Source organism: Dermochelys coriacea, chromosome 1 (assembly GCF_009764565.3).
Source record: "Dermochelys coriacea isolate rDerCor1 chromosome 1, rDerCor1.pri.v4, whole genome shotgun sequence".
NCBI lineage: Eukaryota > Metazoa > Chordata > Testudines > Dermochelyidae > Dermochelys > Dermochelys coriacea.
This window is the reverse complement of record NC_050068.2, coordinates 252,198,964-252,225,496: the sequence shown is the minus strand read 5'-3', so window position 1 is coordinate 252,225,496 and position 26,533 is coordinate 252,198,964. Positions and strand designations below refer to the sequence as shown.

The 26,533-nt window shown below is 41.6% G+C and overlaps 1 protein-coding gene across 1 annotated transcript in view; it reads left to right on the top strand.

The window, feature by feature from the left end:
- Positions 1-26,196, top strand: part of PAH (phenylalanine hydroxylase) — a 59,802-nt gene extending 33,606 nt beyond the window's left edge. The window contains exons 4-13 of the mRNA XM_038412718.2: positions 1,845-1,933; positions 4,099-4,166; positions 7,191-7,387; positions 7,919-8,054; positions 10,682-10,751; positions 14,187-14,243; positions 15,813-15,908; positions 17,551-17,684; positions 21,803-21,918; positions 22,715-26,196. Of these exons, the coding sequence (XP_038268646.1) occupies positions 1,845-1,933; positions 4,099-4,166; positions 7,191-7,387; positions 7,919-8,054; positions 10,682-10,751; positions 14,187-14,243; positions 15,813-15,908; positions 17,551-17,684; positions 21,803-21,918; positions 22,715-22,758 (1,007 nt within the window). The 3' untranslated portion in view covers positions 22,759-26,196. The remainder of the gene's footprint in view (positions 1-1,844; positions 1,934-4,098; positions 4,167-7,190; positions 7,388-7,918; positions 8,055-10,681; positions 10,752-14,186; positions 14,244-15,812; positions 15,909-17,550; positions 17,685-21,802; positions 21,919-22,714) is intronic.
- The last annotated feature ends 337 nt before the right edge of the window (positions 26,197-26,533 follow it).

Below are 26,533 nucleotides of genomic sequence, written 5' to 3'. Positions count from 1 at the left end.
AAGATTTTGATGCTACTGCTGCTGCCATCTAGTGACTAACTTCTTAGGTCTGCTTAAAGTTAGTAGCATGGGGCTCCAAAGAACATTTCTTTCTGAAATACAAAGCCACGTTCACTTCCATTAAAGGAAAAAAACAAAAACACCGCACTAAAAGAGCCTGTTTTGATGTTTAGAAACTGTTTGCAGCAGGAATTCTAAAAGCACAAAGACAATAGCACAACTCTCACATTAGTGTGCATAACACTGCCCTGGCACAGATTCACATGTCACGGAAGCATGCCACCCAGTAGTCCTAAATGCAGCCTGCTTTTCCGGGGCCTGTGTGAATTGAGCTAGTGGTCTGACTCCAATTCCGATGTGCAGGTGTCCGCATTACTTAAACCCTACCCCCATAAATGCCTTCTTTATTGTGAGTCTCAGCAGAGAGACCAAGGGCTGAACAGGCCTGGAGATGGAATGATCCTCTCATCCCTTAGGTGGTCCATGAGGCTCAGGGTTGGGGAACATCAGCAGGGCACTGTGGGAGGGATTGCGCTGCAGCTGGCTGTGCACCCTGGAGGATTTATACAGGACTTCCCTTTCCAGAGCTGTGGGTGCAGAACTTTTCTGGCAGCTGAGATTAACTAAAAACCAAAATGTTAAACAACATAAAATTGATTCGCTCAGCAGCAGCGTCCTCCTTAGGGAAGAAAGCAGGGCATGGGAAGCATTTTAAGGCACTCGCTGGATGAATGATGCACCTTTATGAAAGAGGCTAAATTCATATAAGTCACGGTGCAGTTCAGCTGGTAGAGAGAACACTGAGAGCTCTTGGGCTTGAACCCTCCACTTTAAACTCCAGGGCCCTCTGGGATGTTATCAATGGCAGTTACTTGTATCCTGCATGAAGAGAATAAGGCACACGAATGCAGAGTGCGAGCCCCATGTGACGTCCAAGCTGACAGCAGTGCTGTTGTCACCACAAGAGCTGTAATGATCCCCTCTCCTATTATAGTAATTGCTCTCAAGAGATTTGGGTGCCATTTTTCCATCTCTGATACACATAAAAAGAAATGGAGCCTGATTCTCTATTGCCCTGCACCTCATGTAGTTCTCACGCTCATGCAGTGTGAGTACACGCTGGATGCAAAAGACTCTGAAATCAGTGTTGGTAGCATTTTACACCTACAGTGCACTGATGCAAATGCATTTGAGAGTCATGGGGCAATGGACAAACAGATCTGTTCCTGCTGTTTGAAATGACACCTTGTGCGTTATTGCAATGTCCATTAATTGATACTACACTAATCAGAGGTACTAGAGTGCTGTTTAATTTGTATACTGCTTCACGGCTTAAACCAGATGAAGTGGCAGAGATTAGGAATTGGATGAGACTTTCATGGAGCTGATTATTCCATATCTACCTGCTGCAGGGTTTCTTTCCCCTTCCCTAAAGCAGCTGACTCTGGCTACTGTCAGAGACAGGATTCTAGACTAGATGAAACTTGAGTCTGATCCAGTCTGGTAATTCCTATGTTCTGATCATTCAAGAAATATCAATAAAAAAACAATAAATAATAACCATCACAAGCAAACAATGCCTAGAGCTGGATTCACTCCAGCTGCTTTGCATTGCTCCAACAATGCAAAACAGCCATAAACCTAATTTAACTGGCTCATGAAGCTGGGTTGACTATTGCATTGCTTCACTGGTGCAGTGCAACACTTCCGAAAAGTACCAGTGAATCTAGCCAGTGTTTATCCTACTTTATATTTATATCAAAGAAATGGAAAGAGTTAGATGAGACCCCCAAGATAAGCTAAACTGAAAAGAGCTCATTTGTATTTTCTTTTCTGTTTTGTAGTGCCGTGGTTCCCGAGAACTATCCAGGAGCTTGACAGATTTGCCAATCAGATCCTAAGTTATGGAGCTGAACTGGATGCAGACCACCCTGTAAGAAACAAGTCCTACCTTTAAACAAAGAACAACTTTATAGTATTGGGATTTTCATGTCACATGTTTTATACCAGGGTAACTCTAGTGGTCCAGGGAGGCACAAAGGCAGTTCCCATAACTAGGGTTGTTTGAGAGCTGGTCCCTGACATAAATTAGATCAGTCTGGAGGCTGCTCTAACTTATGCAACTGCCAGCAACCCCAAGCATTATGGCAGCTGGGGCTCTCCAGAGCCCACAGTCATCACAGGCACACTCACTTTCTCCCAACTACACATATGCAAAGGATTCTGGGATGTGGTATCTTGACGAACAATTTTTTGGCCATGTTGTACTTCATGGACCACAGAAAGTTGACACTCACCATATTCCAGTATGGTGATATTATGAGCTTTTTTTCCTTTTATAATGAACGTATAGTTGATTGACACCTGCATATTATTTGTTGCATGCCAATATGGCATTTATGATGCAAGGCACAGTAAAAGAAGTGGTCCCTGCTCCAAGGGGCTTGCAATTTAAATAATGAAAGTACATTTGTTTGTGCTAGTCAGCACATGAATCCTTAAGTGTTTTAAAGACTTTTCTTGATGCAAATATACTTTCCATTCCCACCCTCTCCCAAACAACAACTTATTTTCATGTCAAAACACACCAAGTTACATGCAGCACAACAGAAATTGCTGCTATTAGTTTAATTGAGACAGGCTCATTATAAATAAATTACATGCAGTGTAGCAAAAATTGCTGCTATTAGTTTAATTGAGATGGGGTGATTAGTCATTCACTACCTATTGCTTAATTCAAAGTGCGTTGTGTATCATGTACAATGATTCATGATATTCAGTGCGGTCATATGAAAAACAGAATGAAAGAAGATGCAATTACTTCAGCAAACTGAATCAATAGCCTTCTCATTTGTTGCACTGGGATACGAGCATGTCATAAAACAATGTTGCTCTTGAAAGCAAAAAAAGAAATAAAACTCAGGTATTAAAGTGAATGAAGCTGCTCAGTTCTACCTGGCAGAACTCATTAGCTAGTGGTCAGTTTCCTCTATGTTCTCATAAAATCAAAGCACAACGAAGCATATGGTATAGTAAGAAAGGATAGTAGAATTTAGGATGTAACCAGGAGGAAAAACTAGGAGTCACTCAATTGCTATCATTTAGGTAGACGTGGGAGCTAAAAATAGGATAAATGTTCTATTATGCCATTCTATTCTATAACAAATAACTTTTCAAATCACCTGGTCCCTTTTGGTGTATGAGCACACTTTGGTCTAATACAACTGTGTTGGATACCTGGTTGTTTCACAGTTGTCCCCAGATCCCGTTTCATCTTGTACTGTGCTGGGGTTAACCAAATGACCATTATTATTTGTATATTGGAGTAGTAGTTAGAGGTCTCAGCTGAAACAGGGGTCCCATTGTGCTAAACACTGTACATACACGTAGTGCGAGACAGGCCCTGCCCTAAAGAGCTCACATTCTAAATAGACAAGGCAGACAAAGACGGGAGTATGTTGCATTGTAGCTGTGTCAGTCCCAGGATATGAGAGAGATGAGGGGGTGAGGGAATCCCTTTTATTGATCCAACTTTGGTTGGTGGGAGAGACAAGCTTTGAGCTCCCACAGAGCTCTTCTTCAGGTGAGGCCTAATCCTCACTGGCCAGATGAACTTTGTGAAAAATACATGTATAAGAGGTGAGATTTTTAGCTTAAATGTGTGGGGGAGCCATGCATCTGAGTGCACACCCCCTGTGTGGTAATAAGTGAAGCTCTCCTCTTTGTGAGCCCCCTGCTTGGCAGCATGCAGAGAACTGGAGGAGGCAGGACATGAGTAAGGCTGGGAAATTGCTGCTAAATGGATCCTCTTGTCTCTCTCCCACACACCGTCTGGTGGGAGGATGTAAACAGCCTGCATATGCTATTTCAGCAAAGCAGTCATTCAGCCTGGGAAGAAGCAGTCTTCCTTGCTTGCTCTTGTGCACTTGGTGTCCACACTGGGGGCTGGGATCTCGATTTTAGCCTAAGATCGCTTTCCTGCTCCCTCTGAATTCAGTGTCAAAGCTCCCAAGGTCTTCAGGGGGAGCAGGATTAAGGCCTGAACCCTGCATTGTTCCCATTAAGCAAGAGGAGTATATTTTAATTGTTTCCTCCTAGGGTTTCAAAGATCCTGTTTACCGGGCCCGGAGAAAGGAGTTTGCTGACATCGCCTACAACTACAGACAGTGAGTGTGAACCACACACGCAGGAGAGACACCAGTCACACAAGTGAATGCTTCCCACGCTATGACTGCCCTTTCATCACCGTAACAACAAATTCTTGTCAGGGATTTCCTTTTTGCTGTTGGCAGCTTCTCTCTTGGCGTGTGTTTAAATCTTCCTGTAAATGCGTTTATCCAAAATTACAGCAAAACAAAAGTAAATTGCTCAAGGCGAACATTCAAATGAGAACATGTCCCTTCACCACACTCCAGCACCAAGCTTTGTTGTCTAATTGTACAACAGTATCACATGCTACTACAAAGACCTGAGCACTGAATAATATAGCTTCTGGTATTCTCCATATTAAACAGTGGAGAGGGGGAGAGTGTATATAATTTACATTAAAGGAGCTGCACACACTATTAAAATAATGAATAACGTATGGTCCTCTTGTTAATCCAGTGCTTGTTATTCTACTTTTATCATGTCTGATCCAGCTGCATTGAGCAATTTAGGTTCTCATCTCACAAGCAAAATAAACAAATGAAGCAGATCCACTTCCCTAGGATAGACTTCATTTTGTTTTCTGCTTTTTATTTCTTTTTCTGTTCACGGTCAATTTGAATGACAATAGGAACTAAAACTCTCCCCCAAAGTCATTCATGCTTTTATATTATACCTAATGGGCCCAATCCTTGCAGTCAATGGTAAGGCTCTCTTTGACTTCAAAGGATTAGACCAATGTTTCATGATTTTTAAACCATTATTATTATTATTTTATTGTATTAATTTTACTTAGGGTCCCACTGTGCAGGCTGTTGTACAAACACAAAACAGAAAGACAGTCCCTGCCCCAAAGCGCTTATAATCTAAGTTACAAGACAAAAGATGCAACCTCTCTGTTTAATTACTTGAAAGGAGTCAAAGAAATCTGAGAGGAACCTGCTTGCTGGCTAGAAAGTTTGGGTAAGCCTATATGGCCAGGTTCTGATCTTGGTTACAGAGGTACATCCCCACTTACAGGAGTATGTGGAATAGTAGCCTTTTAACTGAGAGCAGAATTTGTCCCTTACTTTGCAGACTTCAGCCAAATTTTATATAAAAATGATAGAACAAGTATCAAAAATAGCTATTACCAAACCTGAAACAAATTCGGGGGATGAGACCCCACAGTATTACTAAGATGTGTCCATATTGGGAGACAGACCAGGCTGGGATTTTATGCGTTTACTTCGTATTCTGTCAGGAGTTCTCGAGCTCCATGCTTTTAAATAATAGAATAATAATAGAACAGTTACAAGATGGCAAAGAAATTTGGCTTTTTTGGATTCTTCACAAAGAAGAAGGGGCACTGTGTAGACCCCTCTGGTCCCACCCTGGGCCAGCCAGCCAGCCACCCAGTAACTGCACGCTCAGATCCCGAGCCCTGCAGAGATGCCCTGTTGCAAGTTCAGCAGAGGGGTGAGAAACAGTGCTATGAAGGCAGCTTAGTTCCCATCTGTGTAAAAAGGGGCAGATCCAGGCACAGAGGGTCCCCTGTGAACTTGGAGCTTGTTGGGGTTGATGGGAAGGTTGATGGGCCTTTAAAGGGTAACTATAAATTCCAGGTGCCATTACCTCTAAATATCAGCTACACGAAGTGGGACAGCCATGTAATGAATGGATTCACACTCTCTTGTCCTCTTTTCCTTTGATCTTTTCCCCCCCTCCTCCCCCCAGCCCATTGCTTTCCCCTGGCATGTCTTTTCTGCCCATATCTGCTGCTTGTTTGACTTTCTCCTCTCCTTTGCTCCTTTTTCTTTTTTCATTTTATTCTTATCCTTCCTCAGCGTGAATTCCTACTTCCCTGCCTTCTCTTTCCCTTGCTTTTGGCTCCCTTTTCTCTTGCTTCCTTCCCTAGTCCCTGCCCTATTGATCTCTGGGACCTTTTGATGGATATTTGAAAGTGCGCTAAGCCTCTGCTTCCTTCTCCAGCCCTGTGAAGGTGGCCCAAAGTTTAATTAGGAACTGTGAGTGCTGTAGGAACAGCAGTGGTCCCCCCAGCAATCTTAATAATTCAAGAGCATGTTTAAAGCTCCATAGATCAAGGAAGACTGATGCACACAGGCAGAAAATTACAGAGTTACTGGGGAGCTGCCCCCAGGCCAAAGTTAAAATGAGAGAGTGGGAGGCGGTGGGATATCACTGGAGTTTAACAATGAATCTCAAGGCTTGGAAAGCCCTAGCATTATTCCAGTAGTGCTGCTAACCCTATTAAGTTGCTTAAAACCCTTTGATTTTTAAAAGCTGGGGGATTCACCTATGGCCCTTTTCTTTATTGCTAAGGAATCTTCCTCCCCCCGATTAATTCCAAGGCAATAGGGCCAAATTCATAGTTCATGGTGCCTAACTCTTGTTAACATCAGCATGAGCTCCATGAACACGTGATTGAGGCAGAATTTGACCCAGGGGTTATTCATTTTTTTTTAAATCAAATTTACCAAAATCTGTATTTAGTGATGATTAGGAGCATCTCCAAGATACTTAAACCAGTAAGAGCTGTGCATCTTCAGAACTGATGTTTTCCTGACCACAGTAGGAACATCAGAACAAATCAATAGGCATGAAATGCAACAACCCTCTGCACATCAATAAAGGAAAATCAATGAAAGACAGCAGCCAGTGAATTTTACTAGCAGATCAGCAGCAGCAGCAGCAAAATAAACATGGTTTATTTTTGCGACACTGGAACCAAAAGGCTGCAACTGAGATCAGGCCCCCATTGTGTCAGGCAGTGAACAAACACAGGGGAAGAGACAACCTCTGCCCTTAGGAGTGTACAATCTAAATGACAGCGTAGCTCAACTGAATTCAGTAGAGTTATTCCATCACATTGTTTTCTCTCTTGCTGTATATGAGAAGAGCGATTTTCGTCACTCGCATCAACTCCTGTCCAGCTCCGGATGGGAGTACAAGCACAGATGTCGGTGACACAAGCCACTTCTTTATATTGCTGGTTTAAGGTGTATCCATTTCACTGTGGATTAAAAATGCTCTTTGCTTTACAGTGGGCAGCCTATTCCTAAAGTGACTTACACAGAGGAAGAAAAGAAAACGTGGGGCATAGTCTTCAGGGAGCTGAAGACTCTCTATCCAACTCACGCTTGCTATGAACACAACCACGTGTTTCCGCTACTGGAAAAATACTGTGGCTACCAGGAGGATAATATTCCACAACTTGAAGATGTTTCAAGATTCTTGCAAAGTATGTTTGTGTTAAAATAGCCCAGTAGAGAAGAAGGATGGTCCAGCTGTTAGGTGCTAGCCTGAGACTTGAGAGCCCTAGGTTAAATTTCCTGCTCTTCCACAGACTTTGTGTGACCTTAGGAAAATCACTTAGTTACTCTCTGCATCAGGGCCTCACCTGTGAAATAGAATCATAGAATTCATAGAATCATAGAATATCAGGTTGGAAGGGATCTCAGGAGGTCATCTAGTCCAACCCCCTGCTCAAAGCAGGGCCATATAGGGATAATAGAATAGGGATAAAAGAACTCTCCTACCTTACAGACATGTGTCGAGGCTGAATAAATTAAAGACGGTGAGGCACAGAGATACTGTGATGACGGTATCCATGTAAGTACCTTAGGCAGGTAGGGAGTTCTCCACTATATGGAGAAGCTTATAATTAAGAGAGAAAACTGATGCAAAGCTCTGTCCAGTTCCCAGGACCGAAAGGAGAGGCATAAACCAAGTCCAATAGACTTTTTAAAATGGACCCTTTTTCTCCCTAAAGCCTGCACTGGATTCCGCTTACGCCCTGTCGCTGGCCTGCTGTCTTCTCGGGATTTCCTGGCTGGTTTGGCATTTAGAGTGTTTCACTCTACACAATACATCCGCCATGGATCTAAACCAATGTACACACCGGAACCGTAAGTACTTTGGCGCTGAAGGTAGACAGGGCTGCATAAGCTGCAGAGGTTAACTAAATAATGGGTTAGTAAATAATAATTGCAGTTATTAACTAAATAATGGGTTAGTAAATAATAACTGCAGTTAATTCTATTGTTAATAATTAGGGCCCTACCAAATTTACAGTCCATTTTGGTCAATGTCATGGTCATAAGATTTTAAAAATCATAAGTGTCATGGTTGCAGCTATTTAAATCTGAAATTCCACAGTGTTGTAATTGTAGGGATCCTGATCCTAAAAGGAGTTGTGGGAGGGTCTCAAGGTTATTGTAGGGAGAGTTGCGGTACTGCTACCCTTACTTCTGTGCCGCTACTGGCGGTGCCTCTGCCTTCAGAGTTGGGCGCCTGGCCAACAACCACTGCTCTCCAGCCACCCAGCTCTGAAGGGAGCGCAAAAGTAAGGGTGGCAAAACCGTGACCCCTGCAACTCCCTTTTGGGCCAGGATCCCCAATTTGAGAAACGCTGTTCTCCCCTATGAAATCTGTATAGTATAGGGTAAAAGCACACCAAAGACCAGATTTCACGGCCCGTGATGCGTTTTTCATGGCCATGAATTTGGTGGGGCCCTATTAATAATATACCATCCTCATGGCAAAGCATGACACTGTGCCATATTGAGGTATCCCCATTATATTGTTGCTCTCATCTGAACATTTTAGAAGGGATTTCTAGTCTCCTTAGCGAGAAAGTGTAGCTCTGTCTCTGCAAGCTGTCCCCTCCTCTACTAGCCCTTCTTGAACTGAACAGCTTCACTAACTGACTGTCAGAGATCTCATATTCTTCCTTCTTGCAACATTTACATTCCTTTATGCCTTTCTCGCCTCCTTTCATCTCCATCTTTAATTCTCTCTCTTTCTCTCTCTCTCCATTTTTCCTTTGGTCTTGCTAACTCTACCTTGTGTTTATTTTCTTTCTCTTTTTCTTTAAAAAATCTGGGGTTTTTTCTGTTTCTCCTTTCCCCCTTATTTCTTTACTTCCTACTCTTCTCTTCACTTCTGCCTTTCCCTCCATTTTTTCCTCGCCTCATTCTTCTTTCTTCCCTCTCTCGTTTCTTCTCATTCTAGGTTAAATTTGTCTCCTTCCCTTGCACAAAACCAGAGTTAAACCATTTTGTGCAGTGGGTGTTATCCTCCCAAACAACCCCACCTGCAAATTGAAGGCAACTTCACAGTCCCTCAAGAGCCATTACTCCAGTCCCTGCTCTGCAATAGTGGCTGTGACTCCCCTTTCACAGGGGCTTGGGGCCACTGACACATCATAACTGCAGACCCACTAGCCTCCTCCCTGCACCTAGCCTGCACTACTCCTTTTCCCTCCATGATGATCTATGTGGAGCCCTGCTCTGCTGTGCACAACTTACCGTGTTCCCCCGCATGTCCATTCTGTAGCTACCCACCCACTGCACAGCAGAGTTGTATTGAGTACCTTCCGGAGCTCCTGTGCTGCCTGGAGAATCTCCTCCTCCTCCCTCTTTCCTTCTTCCTTCCTATTCTACTTTTCTCTCCCACCCAATCCTTTCTGCCAGGGATATGGCAAAGCTGCACACCGCCTCACCACTTCCTCTCTGCCTTTCCAACTACCAGCAACCCCTACCCCCACTCTTCCTGAAACACATGCTCTGGCCATCTGGGAGCTTTAAGCACAAGAATTGCAGCTTTGGCAAACCGCCACATGTGTAGGAGTGTGAAGGGAAGTCTGCCAGCGGGAGGCTGCAGCAGCGCAACAAGTGAGTGGCACAGGTCAAAGCGGGCTTGGCCAGGCAGATTCCAAAGTTCATCCCCTCAACAGCCAGTCAGCTTGCTTCCTGTGAGGCCACATGATAAACTAAAGCTGCCCCCTACTTCCATGGCTGAAAAGTCCATGTGAGGGAAACAACTCCAACACAGCATCTCCTTCTGCAGGGAGAATTCCCTCTGGGCTGCAGGGGCCCAGGGTGGTTCAGGAAGGTATAGTTTACACCTACAGGTGTTGGTTTCAGTAAACTTGGCCCAGGAATTCAAAGAGAGTTATGTTCATCCTGTGCAAAGGGCTGGCACAAAGCCTCTGCACTAATTTTGTGGGATTTAAGTGGTGCATAGGTCTTGAGCTGCTTCTCTGTGCAGGGCTGAATATACAAGGTATATTTTACTTACAGCCAAGATTTGCTTTACTGTTCCCTTCTTCACCTGTTAGCAGTGATTATTGTTAACAAAATGAAAAGGGAGAAGGGTCCAGCGGCTAGGGCACTAGCCTAGGATTTGGGAGATCTGCTCCCAATTCACTGCTTCACCATAAAGTGCCTGTGTGACCTTGGGCAAATCACTTAGTTTCCCCAGGCCTTAGCGCCTCTTCTGTGAAATATGGGAAACAGTACTTCCCTTCCTCACAGGGCTATTGTGAGCATAAATTTGTTATAAATGGTGAGAGACCCAGATAGCACAGTAGCGTGGGCTCCAGAAGTATTTGAGATAGAAATTCCTTTCCCTCTGGATCTTGGCATTTTTCTCTAATTTGATTTCTTCTCTGTAAACATGGAGAGACTCTGACACTAGTGAGTCTACAGATTTTTTTGAAATAAAGTTAATTCATACAGCTTATTTTCTCTAGTGATGTTTGCCATGAGCTCCTAGGACATGTACCTCTGTTTGCTGACATTAGCTTTGCTCAGTTTTCCCAGGTAAGTGCATACATTACTCTATCATTGTTACTTACGATGCCAGAAACTGGATAATTCAGAAAATTAGTAAAGGGTTAGGGAGCTTTCAGCTTCTAGCTTATTGTTTCAAATCTAGTTGAGGTCAGGTGGGTCAGTTTCCCATGTAAAAACACGTATTTATTATCTATCCACTGTTCAGCAATTTATGTGAAAAGGTCTAGATCTTTACGGACAGGTAAACATAATATTAATTGGCAGCTGCATTGGCAGATTCAACAAAGTTGCTAAGAACTGAATGGGCATAGAAAATGCACTCCCCTGTCTCCTAGAAGTGGTGATCCTTCAGTGATCCCTTCAGTCAGAGTTGAAGCACATTGGCCTATCTGTTATGCAAAGTATGTAATGTGATTTAAAATTTGACTTTACATACATTTAAGTAGGACCTGTTTTATTTATTGTTTAAAAAATTAGACTAATTTCATGCAAAAAACCCTAGTGTATACAAAATATAGATTTCATTATTGTGTAGTTTGGTTTTTGAATCCATATCCCTTGTGACAGGCTGATAGTGTTTGCCTAACACCTTCTTAGCAGGTGTTAATCCTGCTTAGAAAGGGTTAAATGATATCTGAGTCAGATGGCTTGTTACCACAATCTGATATACAGGAGTTGGAGTGACTTGGGCATCAGAATAGCTGAGATGAGGTAAGATTGGAACCCTCAGAGCCGTCAAACCTGCTGAAGAAAATTTGAGCTGCTACTTTGTATTATATGTTGTTAATTTTTAATTTCTCTGTTAATCTCACCAAACCTCAGGAAGGGACTGAGCTTTTGGCTATGTCTTCACTGCAACAAAGGGTGTGTTTGTACATCAAGATAGCTAAGTCAGTGTAAATCCTAGTTGAAACAAGGCACAGATAGTCTTTACCTTGGTGTAGTAAGTGGAGGTCAACCCTGTTACCCCCAAGTCTCCCCACCCCCACATGTGCACACACTCCCACAGCCCAGGGGTTTACTTTGGCTAGCTACATCTAAGCAAAAGCAGCCTTGTCTCCTGCTAGGATTTTACATCAAGATAGCCCCCCCTTTTTTTTTTTTTTTTTGCAGCGAGGACATAGCCTTTGACTCTGCAGCATGCAGTCTGTGTTTTAGAGCAAGTTAGCTGTACACATTCTTGAGTGGGGCTTGTATTTTTTCTGCACTTTGGGTATTTTACACCCATATGGATATCTCTGTGGTTCAAATTCACAGGTAGCTCCTGAGATAAGAGTAGGTTCTTTTCACACTGTGTCCCTAGCATCTGGAACCATTTCATATGAGCTTATGGGGAAGCACTTTTTACGTGACCAATCTGAGGAACTGTCCCAGGTTGAGGTGTCAGTAGAGGAGGTTCTGGAACAAATTGATAAACTAAACAGTAATAGGTCACCAGAATGAAATGGTATTCACCAAAGGGTTCTGAAGGAACTCAAATGTGAAATTGCAGAACTACTAACTATAGTCTGTAACCTATCATTAAAATCAGCTTCTGTACCAAATGACTGGAGGATAGCTAATGTGAAGCCAGTTTTTAAAAAGGACTCCAGAGGTGACCCCCGCAATTACAGGCCAGTAAGCCTGACTTCAGTACTGGGCAAACTGGTTGAAACTATAGTAAAGAACAATATTGTCAGACACATAGATGAACATAATTTGTTGTGGAAGAGTCAGTATGGTTTTTGTAAAGGGAAATCACGCCTTACCAATTTACTAGAATTCTTTGAGGGGGTTAACAAGCATGTGGACAAGGGAGATCCAGTGGATATAGTGTATTTAGATTTCCAGAAAGCCTTTGACAAGGTCCCTCACTGAAGGCTCTTAAGCAAAGTAAGCAGTCATGGGATAAGAGGGAAGGTCCTCTCATGGATTGGTACCTGGTTAAAAGATAGGCAAGAAAGGGTAGGAATAAATGGTCAGTTTTCAGAATGGAGAGAGATAAATAGTGGTATCCCCCAGGGGTCTGTTCTGGGCCCAGTCCTATTTAGCATATTCATAAGTGATCTGGAACAAGGGGTAAACAGTGAGGTGGCAAAATTTGCAGATGATACAAAACTACTCAAGATAGTTAAGTCCCAGGCAGACTGCAAAGAGCTACAAAAGGATCTGTCAAAACTGGGTGACTGGGCAACAAAATGGCAGATGAAATTCAATGTTGATAAACGCAAAGCAATGCACATTGGAAAACATAATCCCAGCTATACATATAAAATGATGGGGTCTACGTTAGCTGTTACTACTCAAGAAAGAGATCTGGGAGTCATTGTGGATAGTTCTCTGAAAACATCCACACAATGTGCAGTGGCTGTCAAAAAAGTGAACAGAATATTGGGCATCATTAAGAAAGGGATAGATAATAAGACAGAAAATATCATATTGCCTCTATATAAATCCATGGTATGCCCACACCTTGAATACTGCATGCAGATGTGGTTGCCCCATCTCAAAAGAAATATATTGGAATTGGAAAAGGTTCAGAAAAGGGCAACAAAAATAATTAGGGGTATGGAATGGCTGCCGTATAAGGAAGATTAATAAAACTGGGACTTTTCAGCTTGGAAAAGAGATGACAAGGGGGGATATGATAGAGGTCTATAAAATCATGACGGGCATGGAGAAAGTAGATAAGGAAGTGTTGTTTACTCCTTCTCATAACACAAGAACTAGGGGGCCACCAAATGAAATTAATAGGCAGCAGGTTTAAAACAAACAAACGGAATTATTTTTTCACACAACGCACAGTCAACCTGTGGAACTCCTTACCAGAGGATGTTGTGAAGGCCAAGTCTATAACAGGGTTCAAAAAAGAATTAGATAAGTTCATGGAGGAGAGGTCCATCAATGGCTATTAGCCAGGATGGGCAGAGATGGTGTCCCTAGCCTCTGTTTGCCAAAAGCTGGGAATGGACGACAGGGGATGGATCACTAGATGATTACCTGTTCTGTTCATTCCCTCTGGGGCACCTGGCATTGGCCACTGTCAGAAGACAGGATACTGGGCTAGATGGACCTTTGGTCTGACCCAGTATGGCTATTCTTATGTTCTTATGTTCACTTTCCACCAGGGAAAATAATAAATATTTAAAGTATCTGCTTTGTGGTTGACTTATCATCTTTTTATTGTAAGGTTCTACTGGTTGCTTACTATTGGTCTGATCCAAAGCCTATTGAAGTCAGTGTAAATGGGCTACATGCCAGGTCCAATGGGTCACACCATGCAAATGAAATTTAGACAGAGACCCTCATTAACTTCCATAGGGACTTCTGGTTAACAATTGCTGGTGCACTAGGGTAAGGTACTCTGTTAACATTTGTGTGTGGTGGTGCTAGATGGTAATTAAAAAGTGAACAATGAAATAAGGCATATTAGAAGCAATGTTTGCACTAAACAGCTTGAAGAACAATGATTTATTATTGCAGGAAATTGGACTTGCATCCTTGGGAGCGCCGGATGAATACATTGAGAAACTTGCTACGGTAATTTAATACATTAGGATGGGATTTTGCAAAGCTCTCAGGCCCGGATCTTCAGAAGTTATTTAGGCACCTGATTTCCATGGATTTCAATGGGTGAAGTGCCTCAATACCTTTTGAAGTTCTGGGGTGGAGGGCTGGCCTAATTCTACTTTCACTGAAATCAATGGTGGAATTCCTATTGACTTTAATGGAAGCAGAATTAGGCCAATGACAAGCACTTTGAAAAATCCCACTGGTAAACACTTGCCTTAATGGATAATAAGAATGCTTATCCTATCTGAGCCTTATTGACTTTACAGTTGTGATTAAACAAGAAGATCCAGAGTATAGTGCTCTAGCTGGACCCTTTCTGGTAAGGAGATACTGCAGTTACTTCATTTCTCCTGCAAATGTGCAGGAAGAGACAGCTTTGACAGTTGTTCTACTGGCCAAGGACTCTGCTCTTCCACCCTATGATACAAATAACTCCCTCTGATGTCAATGGGAGTTACTCATACCCTACTGTGGGAGAGCTGAGACCCAGAGCTCTATGAACTCCAGCTGAAAGTCAAGCTCTGTTCTTTCTAGCTCAGTATAAGTAGGTTTGGCAGAATTCCATTTTTATTTTTTTTATAAATGTGACTGCTAATATTGATGTTGATTTTTAAGCATTTTAAACATTAAAAATTTCACAGTTGCACAAAATTTTGTTTTTTAAATGTTTTCATTTTTGTCCATTTAAATTTTCACAGATGTGGGAAATAATGTGGGGGGACAATAATTTAATGACAGTAGTAGACATTAAGATTGAAAAGTGCAAAGCTTCAGAACTGTTACAACACAAAGTGTTAACATCACATGTCAAAATATACAAAGTAAATATCCTTAAATCAAACTCTAGTAAGTTCTCAGGCAGCATTTTTCTTACTCCACCAATCTGTAAATTTCAATTGTTATCTTTGGGAATATTTTTTCTTTGCTTTGTGCATGTACAGTGAAATTGATGTTTACCAACATTTACTGATAAAAATCTGCTCCTTCCAAGTTGAGCCATAAGCAATTGTCAGGGTTCTGCTAACAATTTAGTCTCTTTTGCTCTCCCCTGTCTCTGTAATAGCTTGGTGCCCTACATGTGAAACAGGAAACAATTTGTGTCACTAAGGAACAAAACTCAACATCTGTCAATGATTGACAACCCATATTACAATCCATTTCTCTCTCGTGTAGCTTTATTGGCTCTATTCTGCCAACAAATATAAAGGCTGTAAAAATAATTTATTCTGTCAGGAAAGTAAGCAGATCTGGATAAACACGTGGCTATTGGGATGGCTTAAGTAGGACATAAGTGAAACATAGACCTCGTGCTGACCCTCTTCAAAGGGGTGAATTTCACTGAAAGAGAGCAGATCTGTTCAGTAAAAAGGAACCATTTTAAAACAGTCTTTATTTAAAAACTTTATCTATGTAGATATGGTTTAAATAGTAACTTTATCTAGCAAATGTAAGTTCCAAATACTTAAAAATCAGTGCCACATGGTCAGATATTGTTTGCTTAGAGAATCATCTATTTCTGTCTAATTTTCATGTTAGGTCTACTGGTTTACGGTGGAATTTGGACTCTGTAAAGAAGGTGATGCAATAAAGGCTTATGGTGCTGGGTTGCTGTCTTCATTTGGCGAGTTGCAGGTTTGTTCCCAATAACACGTCATAATAGCTACATGATTCGTGGGTTTTTTTTAATTACGTGTTTCTTATGTAAATGTTACTGTATCTTCACTTAGTTCTGTGCATCCAGATTGAATTAAATGGAGTACTATAATTCAATACAGCCAAATGTGAAGCCATACATCTAGAAAGAAAGAACGCAGGCCATACTTACAGAGTGGAGAACTGGGAAATGACTCTGTAAAAGTTGAGGGTCATGGTGGACAATCAGCTGAACATGAGCTCCCAGTGTGATGCTGTGGACGAAAAGGCTAAAGCAATGCTTAGACTCTTGAATAGGAGTAAGGAGATTATATTACATCTGTGTTAAGCACTGGTGCAACTGTTACTGAAATGCTGTATTCAGTTCAATTAAAGAAGGAAGTCGATAAATTGGAGAAGGTTCAGAGAAGAGTTATGAGAATGATTAAAGTATTGTAAAATGTGCTTTATAGCAGAGGGTCCCAAAGTGGGGGACACGATCCCCAGGGGGGCATGGAGTAATGTCTGAGGGCGCAGCAGGGTCTGGGCCACCCCACATGGGAGGGAGTGCCACTCATCACCTCCCTGCCCCCAGCTCTCCTCTGGTCCCACCCCCAGCCACATCCTTGGCTCCCGGCTCTGCGCTTGGCCCCATCCCCAACCTCATTGTGGTTGTGCTCCCAGCCCCATGCCAGCCCCCAGTGTGAGCTGCTGGCCCTGGCTCCATTCCTGGTCTGGGGCCAAGGCTGGGAGCAAGGCTGGGAGTAGAGATGCACCTAGCCATGGGCCTGGCTGCCAGCCCCCACCGCAGCCTATCTGCGATTCTACTCCCACTACCTCCACCAGCCTCGGCCCCTGTCTGCAGCCCCACTCCAAGCCCCAGACCCACCCCCAGCTGTGGCCCCAGCCTCGGTCCCCTTACCCCATCCGTGTCTCCTCCCTCCTGGAGCCACTGCCCCGCTCCCTGCCCTGGGGCAGGTGCAGACAGGGGCAAAGGTGGACATGACTCTCAAAAGTTTGGGGATATACTGCTTTATAGTGCTAGACTCAAAAACTCAATCTATTTAGCTTATCAAAGAGACAGTTAAGGGGTGAGTTGACAGTCTTTAAGTATTTAAGGGGAGAACAAATATTTGATAGTGGGCTGTTCGATCTAGCAGAGAAAGATGTAACACGAACCAATGCCTGGAAATTGAAGTTAGACAAATTCAGACTGGAATAAGGTACAGAACTGAACAGTGAAGGTAGTTAACCATTGGAACAACTCACCAAGGGTAGTGATGGATTCACCATCATTAGCAATTAGTATATCAAGATTGGATGTTTTTGCTAAAAAATCGGCTCTAATTCAAACAGATTTGGAGAAGTTCCATGGCCTGTGTTAAACAGGAGGGCTGGCCTTAGAATCTATGAATCTGTTATATTGCATAGAAGTCATATTTCATAAATGGATCATTATCTTCATTTAGAGCCTGCTCCACCTCACTTTGAACTCAATGGTCAAATTCCTTTTGACTTCAATGGGAGGAAGAGCAGGTCCTGAATAACTGAACGTGTGCATGTCTAAGTAACATTGTCCTCCTTCATTATTCAGACAAAACCACTTTTTAATGGAAAGAAATCTCTCACTCTTTCCATACAGTATTGTTTATCAGATAAACCTGAAATTCAATCCCTTAACCTGGAGAAGACTGCAGTCCAGAAATACCCCGTCACTGAGTTCCAGCCTGTTTACTATGTTGCTGAAAGTTTTAAAAATGCCAAGGAAAAAGTAAGGTAAAATAATCATCTCCATTATAGGCAATATCTTACACACACACACACACACACACACATACCTCCCTGAGGTCTTTGTGGACCCCTGCAGCTGAGGAGCATGTTCTCTGAAGTCTTAGACTTCTGGTCTGGCTTTTAAAAGCTTCTTTGAACTTTTGCTGTGCATAAGGGGACTGTTTGAATGTGTTCTGTAGTCAGCTTGATAGCCCTGAAGGCTGAAGTCTTCAGTTTTTCTCAGAAGAGGTGTGACATAGGCAGTGATGCTACTCTACCAATTACATCCTGGGAAAATCCCTTCTAGGGATGAGAGAATAGTTCAGTCTCGATGCCCAGTCAAGACTTGGCTTCTTGTAGTTGAGGCTAACAACAAAATCCATGGGCCATGTTCTCCTTTCACAACAACTATTCTTTTCTGGTTCTGCTTAGTAGCTTCATCTGCTGCTCAAATCTTTCCCCCTTTTATTCCACAATGGAAACCCTTAATAATAAAAATAACTATTATTGTTTATTATTTATCTTACACCTCATGGATATATTTCCAACTTGGGCTTTACACCGAAATAAGATAATTGCCTATTTCTTTTATGGGACTGTGTCACAATCTGGGGTACAATCCAGATCAGAGAGAGGTTGTGTCATTGCCTGCCCTGTAACCATGGGTGCCTTACAATGCTTTACTGCTGTAGCTTCAAAACTAGGTCACTTACAAACAGCCTGCCAGCATGAAGGTCTCACCCTGAGCGTGTGTGTGCATAGCTACAGCCTTGATCCAACAGCTCTGACCCCAGCAACCTGTCAGCAACACCTCAGTCACACTCTGGCTTCCACCAGTCTCGGTTACTACTTTCAAGGTGACCCCAACATACTTCCAGTTCCAAATTTTCCCAAAAGCATGTATTCTGCATTGTCCAGCCCTCTCCTGGACAGTTCAGATATTAAAGGTCCATTGCCCCTGTAAAGGATCAGTATTCAACAGTTTGCTACTTTAACTGGAGTTACCAAACCGTTCAATTTAAACACAGCATTGCATTAGTTCAGATTAAAAATAAAACAAGTTTATTAATAAAACAAAATAGGATTTTAAGTGAATTCAAGTATCAGGTACTACGGTTACAAGAGAAATAAAAATAAAACTCTTTCTTAGTAGCTAAAACTTAACAAGCTACACTTGGTTCAAGTAAAATCCTCACACACATTCCCAGCAATATGGATGACCAAAATCTCAGGTTTGGATCTCCCCTCAATGTCAATGGTCTGGTTCTTTTGTCATCTTAGGTGAGAAAGAGAGAGATACCTTGGGGTTTTTTGCCCCTTTCTTTCATAGTCCAGTTAACCTTTGAAGTAGATTCTTCTGAGGGTTACTCCTGAAGGCAAAGTTTATTCAAACAGTAAAAAAAGATGACATAAAGTCTGGTGGTGAAGGAAGCTCCATGTACTTTCTTCTCAAACGTGTTTGCTGAAATGCTAATTTGCTTTGTTGCCTGCCATCTCCTCTCCCTGCTGTGTTGAGGACCTTATCTAATACCGATATGTATTACTGAGGTAAACACACATTTCTTTATTCAGTATACTTCTGCCTGGGCAGAGCTGTGTGTTTTTGAACATGTGCCAATAATATTATACAGGGGAATTTCATAACTTTACATATCATGTTGCTACATGCATTTCACCATGAAATTATTGATCAGTTATCAGTTTAGAAATGATACCTCACAAGCCATATTTTGTACAAAAATTATTAGAACGGTGTGAATACAAAGGAGTCTGTGGTCACAGATTACCTTTGTTTTTTTAGTCACCATTCTGTGTCTGAGCTAAGGTTTCCTACTTCTAGTGAAGCCCTTGGGCCTCTTACTGAGATCTGGAAGGAACATTCTTTTTCCTAGAATGTTGACACTTGCCCAGAAGGACCTGGACTGATATCACCAACCTTTGTCTTATAGACCACTGGCTAGCCATCACATGATAATACGTTTAGATTCATAGATTCATAGATACTAAGGTCAGAAGGGACCATTCTGATCATCTAGTCTGACCTCCTGCACAGTGCAGGCCACAGAATCTCACCCACCCACTCCTATGAAAAACCTCACCCATGTCTGAGCTGTCCCCAAATCATGGTTTAAAGACTTCAAGGAGCAGAGAAGCCTCCCTCAAGTCAACCATGCCCCATGCTACAGAGGAAGGCGAAAAACCTCCAGGACCTCTCCAATCTGCCCTGGAGGAAAATTCCTTCCCGACCCCAAATATGGCGATCAGCTAAACCCTGAGCATATGGGCAAGATTCACCAGCCACATACTGCAGAAAATTCTTTCCTGGGTAACTCAGATCCCATCCATCTAATATCCCATCTCAGGGGATTTGGCCTATTTACCCTGAATATTTAAAGATCAATTACTTACCAAAATCCCATTATCCCATCATACCATCTCCTCCATAAACTTATCGAGTAGAATCTTAAAAACAGATAGATCTTTTGCCCCCACTGCTTCCCTTGGAAGGCTATTCCAAAACTTCACTCCTCTGATGGTTAAAAACCTTCATCTGATTTCAAGTCTAAACTTCCTGGTGGCCAGTTTATACTCATTTGTTCTTGTGTCCACATTGGTGCTGAGCTGAAATAATTCCTCTCCCTCTCCTGTATTTATCCCTCTGATATATTTATAAAGAGCAATCATATCTCTCCTCAACCTTCTTTTAGTTAGGCTAAACAAGCCAACGTTTAGGCCACGGTTCTGTGCAGAGCTCCACATGTACACGGGGCAACCCATAAAGACTTCAGGTGGGATTGTGGCTTCAGTCACTACTAACGTGGCCTGAATTCAATCTGGAGTTTCTTCTTCTTTCGTATGGCTTGGATAGGTAGCAATGACTACAAATTTATATCTAGATTTGATTGCCAATACATTGCCACAGCAATGAGCTGGTGAATGTCCTTTAGACCCCCCAGATATTCAGATATGACTTGCTCCGTTGTTTGTGCCTGTTTACCTCAGCCGCATTCAGGTGTTTGCCTCTGGAGTTGGGTTGCCTGGACATTGTGGAAGCCACGGCCCAAGGAGTGGAGCTGGCCACCTGGAAAGGATAGAGGAAAACACCTATGCCCAGAAATATGCATGGCTGAACATAATCATCAACAAATTTTATGTCAATATTCAACTATGAGCCTTAACTGTGTGCATTTGTGGGGGATGGGAATGAAGGATTTTATTTATAGAATAAATTTGATAGAATAAATTAACACAGGAGTTGCTGCTGTAGAATTTGGTCCAGCTTTACCACAGAGTACATGAGGCCCTTGGTCTTGGTAGCCTATTACCTAGCCCTTGAGTCTCCCACTCTTTGTCTCTCAAACTTTTTGAAGTAACAGAGCTGTAGGTGACTTGAGAAGCACAGCCATTTTCCAAGGCAAGTTATTAATCTGGTATAACTTCAGTGAGAGAGCTTTGGCAAATGACAGGTGTTCTGCCACAATTATGGGACCAGATCTTCAGCTCCAGTATATAAGTGCCAGACCAAGAGGCTGTAAAGCAACCCTAATCCCACAGCTGAGGACTCCCCTGGCAAGGCTGAGGAAAAAGTGTGGCCAGAATGAAACTGTGCTCCAGTGATCTCTGACTGGCTTTCCAGCACCTTGGAGGCTGCTACCAGCTATCAGAAGTTAGACAAGCCCTGAGATTGCTCTAATGCATGTCAAGGTCTGCAACCCCAAGGGCTGCAAAAGTGGATCAGGGAATCACATTCTGCATTAGTAATAGGAAAATGGGGATTTAAAGTCTGGGAAATGCTGACACCTGCTCACTGGGTTAAATCAGCAGCAGCCAGTATTACTCCTATAATAGCATGGTAAATACTGCATAACGGGGTCTGTTTGAAAAAATGAAGGGTGGTTAATAAATGACACACCTATAGGAAAGCCTCCCAGGTCAGCCTCAAAGATATTGCTAAAGCACTGGAGAATACTGTTGCTGCCTAGTCACGGAGTAGGTCTTTAGTTACTTTACTACATTGGCTTCCCTATCCTTCACATTAATAAATGCTCCTCCCAACTCAAAGGAGCAGGTTACTTAAAAAGAAACAGTTGTTTTCATAAAAGTGTTTGTCTTTTCTCCTTCAGGAGATTTGCTTCAACAATCCCTCGACCTTTCTTGGTTCGCTACAATCCATACACCCAGAGAATTGAAGTCTTGGACAATGCAAAGCAGTTGAAGAATTTAGCTGAGTCCATCAGCAGTAAGCAATTGCAGTTTTGTTATATTAGATTCCTCAAAAGCTACGACTTGAATGGGGAGAAGTGTTTTTCTCCTGTCTCCATTAAAAATCTGATTCTCACTCCAGTGGGAATTTGATCAGATCCTAAATATTTCCTTTATGGTGTATAAAAACTGCTTCCTAATTTCACCCATCCCCCAAAGTAGTTTGCCCACTTTATTGTTTGCTTTTTATATTGGAAATATCTCATCTTGATGTTATTCCTTTTTTGCTGGAGGGCTTTGGCAAATTTTGGAGGGCTGGTTGGTGATATCACAGGAGGATGAAACCAGAGTTGTGGCTCTCTCTGCCCCCAGTAAGGAAAAGGGGATATTCACAGCCTTAGACCATTTGGATTTTCTTTCATCATTCCAGGATGAGCAGTTCTTTCCAATTGACTGGCTGCATCCCTGATCTTACACAGCATCTATGGCTGATAAAACTCCAGATATAAGGGTTGATCCTGCTGTCTATACTCATGCAAAACATCCACTGAAATTAATGTGCCCAGTCTATCACCCGCCTCTTTGGTTTCATTCTTTCAGGGAATGAAAATATGGCTGTGCTGTAGTTCCATTGAAATGTATAGAACAGGCTGTAAGACTAACAGGACAATGCATCCGATGAAGTGAGCTGTAGCTCACGAAAGCTTATGCTCAAATAAATTTGTTAGTCTCTAAGGTGCCACAAGTCCTCCTTTTTTTTTTTGCGGATACAGACTAACATGACTGGTACTCTGAAACAGGACAAACACTGATATTTGCTATTTCTTGTGCAGGTGAGATGGGAACTCTTTGCAGTGCCCTCAAGAAGATAGAATGAAGGTTTTCTCAGAGTCCTCCCCTCCAAGAGCAACTAGCTGAAGTGACTATATGCAAATGTCAATAATATTCTAGCTATTTCACATTATCACTCTATTGAATGTGTGAATGTTTATGATATATGAACACACACACACACACACACACATATTATTTAATCCCTATAGTTTAGCAACAAAAGGGGCTTCTGTGGGTGACTCTGTGCTCTCTTTGGTTGCATATCATAATTCTATTTAAAATTCACCACAGCCCTGGGTGACTGTCCATGGCCTGCACATCTTTTCTGTCTGAATCCTGGAAGCTGGCAGAAGAGGGAATCCTTCTCCATTCACCAGCCTGCGGAGTTTCTGCAGCCCTGGTACTGTATTGCCCCTGTGTCCCAGTGACAACGTGGCAATGACTAGCAGCAGATTCACCCACCCTGCCATATCTTTCCTACACTCCCATCCGCCCCAGCCTGAAGCCATGCCGGGTTCCCCTGGAGAGCTAAGCTCTGTATCCCTAGCTAGTACACAGGCTCTACATGTCCTCACAAACCCTGTCCCCTACATAGCAAATCTGCATCTCTTCCACTACACACTGGGCACTCTGCAAGGAGAAGAGGCCGCAGTTTGCCACCTTAACATGGAGCTTAAGTAATACCTTGTGTGGGTCCTCTGCACTGGGGTGAATTTTGCTATAAAAGTTTTTGTTCTGCAAAAGTGACTTCAAATTTAGTCAAAGAGTAGATGCTCTGATGTTACTAGTGGAGATGTGTTTTCAGTATGTTTCTGACTCATTAGTGAAGATTTCTCCTTCAGTGTTAAAATATTGTGTTCACACCATGTGCAATGTGTTCCCACAGCTCATAGTCCAGGGACTAAATTTGCTAGGTCACAAATTGGACATTTGAACCATCCTGAGCTAAGCAGAGGAAATCAGTGTTTCTCATTAACAACTTTCCCATACACAAGTTTCAACATGTGATGAGAGGTTCTAAAACTACTGTGGGCTTTACATTTTATGGACTTTTAAATCAGTTTTGTAATATCTATTATTGCACCACTTTTATATTTACTTCTCAAAAAGCAATAGATCTTTCATTCAAACATTGTCCTTTAAGGAGATCCAAACTACAACTATCTCTATTATATTTATGGAGTATAACAACATTAATCTAATCTAAGGATACCAGCTGGGACCTTTTAGAACAAGGTATATTTATACAAAATGGCATCATTTTGGTGCTTTGAAGTATGCCTTTTTATCACTGGGTCTTTTATTGTGTGGTAATGTCTGTGCAAACCTTTAATCCCTGGCACTTATTTCAAAAGTGAAAGTAGCCCATGTACCTTCTCTTCTAGTATAGTGATACCACTAAGGTGATTGTGTTCACAGAAGGATGATTCCACCACAAGTTTGAAGTCTTTCAAAATAATCTCCTGCTGGCTTTCAAATCTTGTTGTGACTGCTGCTATAAATAACAGTAGAGCAGCATCCATGGTGCTGTTGGGAACACGGGATACATGGTTTCCTTTATACTTAAGTGGAATTATTAAACAACTTTCACATTTAGGGTCTGATTCTGTCTCATTTACACAGGTGTAGTCTGGAATGACTCCAGTTAAGTCAATGGAATTACATTGGTGTCAAACTACTGTTAAGTGAGGTGACAGCACTAGCCCCCTTGGGATTTTAGAAATGGATGAAACAAAAAGCAACTAGATATTCTTACTAAAAAAATAAGCTTATGCATTTATTTTTAAATATTTTAAGTTAGTTGCATTTAGAATACTATTTTTAGTGGATAGCTCAAGAAAGAAATTAAAATTTGTAAAAAATCTTTTAATTTCTCTTCTGTCTGGTAAACATATCATTCTGCTTTGTAAACTAAATAAATGTAAATGTTTAGTAAGCCAGTATTAAAACAAATAGTTACATATATATATATATATATATATATATATATATATATATATATATAGTACTTTTAAGTGGTGTTTTGGAAAGACTGAATTAAAAAAAATACGCAATAGTATTTTACTCTTTTGCAGACTCATTCATGCAAGAACATCAAAATGCTTTAAAAACATTAACTAAGAAGTCTCAGATTCATGAAGTATTACCTGTATTTTACAATCAGGGAAACCGAGACATAGAAGGTTACTTGACATGTCCAGGATCTGCTATCGAGCCTGAGATAAACATTCCGGCTCTGTCAATTTAGGCTTTTATAGTGTTCCCATCATAGTGCTATCCAAGTACTTAGGATACTCAACTATAACTAAACTTCTGATCCCCAGTCCCATGCTATAACATCTTCCTCCATGCTTCTTCCTTCAGTGCTTCTTGTAGAACAAGCTAAAATATCCATGGTGCCTTCATTCCTGACTAAGGTGATCAAAAATTTGTGGTGAAACAGCTCTTGCATTATCTAGTTGCCTCAGATCTCCTTGACCTTTTTCAGCTTGGGTACCAACCTGGTTACAAAACAGAGTCCATGTTAGTTGCATTGACAGAAGATCAGCTGCCCATGCTGATACTATTAGTCTTGGTAGCTGCCTTTAATAGAGTTGATCATGAGGGTGTTTATTATTGTAAAGATTGGGAAAATAGAGTGGGAGGGAGACTTGAGATTTTATTTTGCTTTCTGCTGATGGTTTAATCTTAAAGTATACTGCTGCACTTAGCATATACTGTATTTTTAAGTTATGTCAAAGGTGTATAGATAGAAGACTTGGTTAGCATTTAAATGACTCTAAATGAATAATAGTAATACCATATAAATCCATTATTAACAAAACCTCAACAATAAATACAATGTAAAAGCCACTATATGAAAAGGATTTCTGCTGAAATTAGTTAGTTGGTTTTGGTTGATTTGTTTGTTTTTCCTAAAAGTGCCAATAGCTAATATGATTGGTGTGGCTTTTCATTCTTCTGTAAACCCAGTTTCTTCTAAGCACATAGGCCATCATGGCTCCATAAAATAACACTAATAATGAGTTACATGTGCATATCCAGTAGTGACAAGATGCCATATATAGTGCGTTGTGATATTCTATATTTTGAAGCATTTACTTTACATCTTCAGTATGGGGGGATGTAATTATACATCTTCTTTGAGTAGCATCTCTTTAGCAGGTTTTGCTGTCTGCACAAATGCACAGCTGAGCTAACACTTACTTCGGTGTCTCACTGCATGCAAACTATTTAACTTCCTTACCATTTATTTTCATTACATTGCATATGTTCACTGTTACTTTTTATGTCAACAGATTGTCATGTTCTTGCAGAGCTAAATAAATATAGTGTGTAGTACATATTAAGTGTATATTTCAGCAATATTGGGCAATGTAGTGATTGAGACGCTGATCCTTGTATATGTCTTAAAAGCAATAGGTAACAGTTTTGTTTTGTTGTATGCAAATAAAATTGCTAACAATAAAACTCATTTACCAGATGGGATTTGTGTAACCTGGTTTACTACTATGGAGACATACTAGCCATTCCATAGCCAAGGCTATGCCACAACTTTCCATTAAACCAACAGGACCTTCCTGTCTTTAATATGTGCCCTTTAAAATATAAAGCATGGGCATAGCTCTTTTGTCACCTGACTTTCTTTTACCATGGAAACTAATTTAGGGCTCAGTCTTATAGTCTTTTATGCAGGCCAACTTTCGCTGATTTCCAAGGGAATTTTCCTGCAAAAGGACTATGGCCAGGTCCTCAAAGGGATTTGAGTTGGAGTTAGGCACCTAACTGCCTTAGAGGATCTGAATCTATGTGTCTGA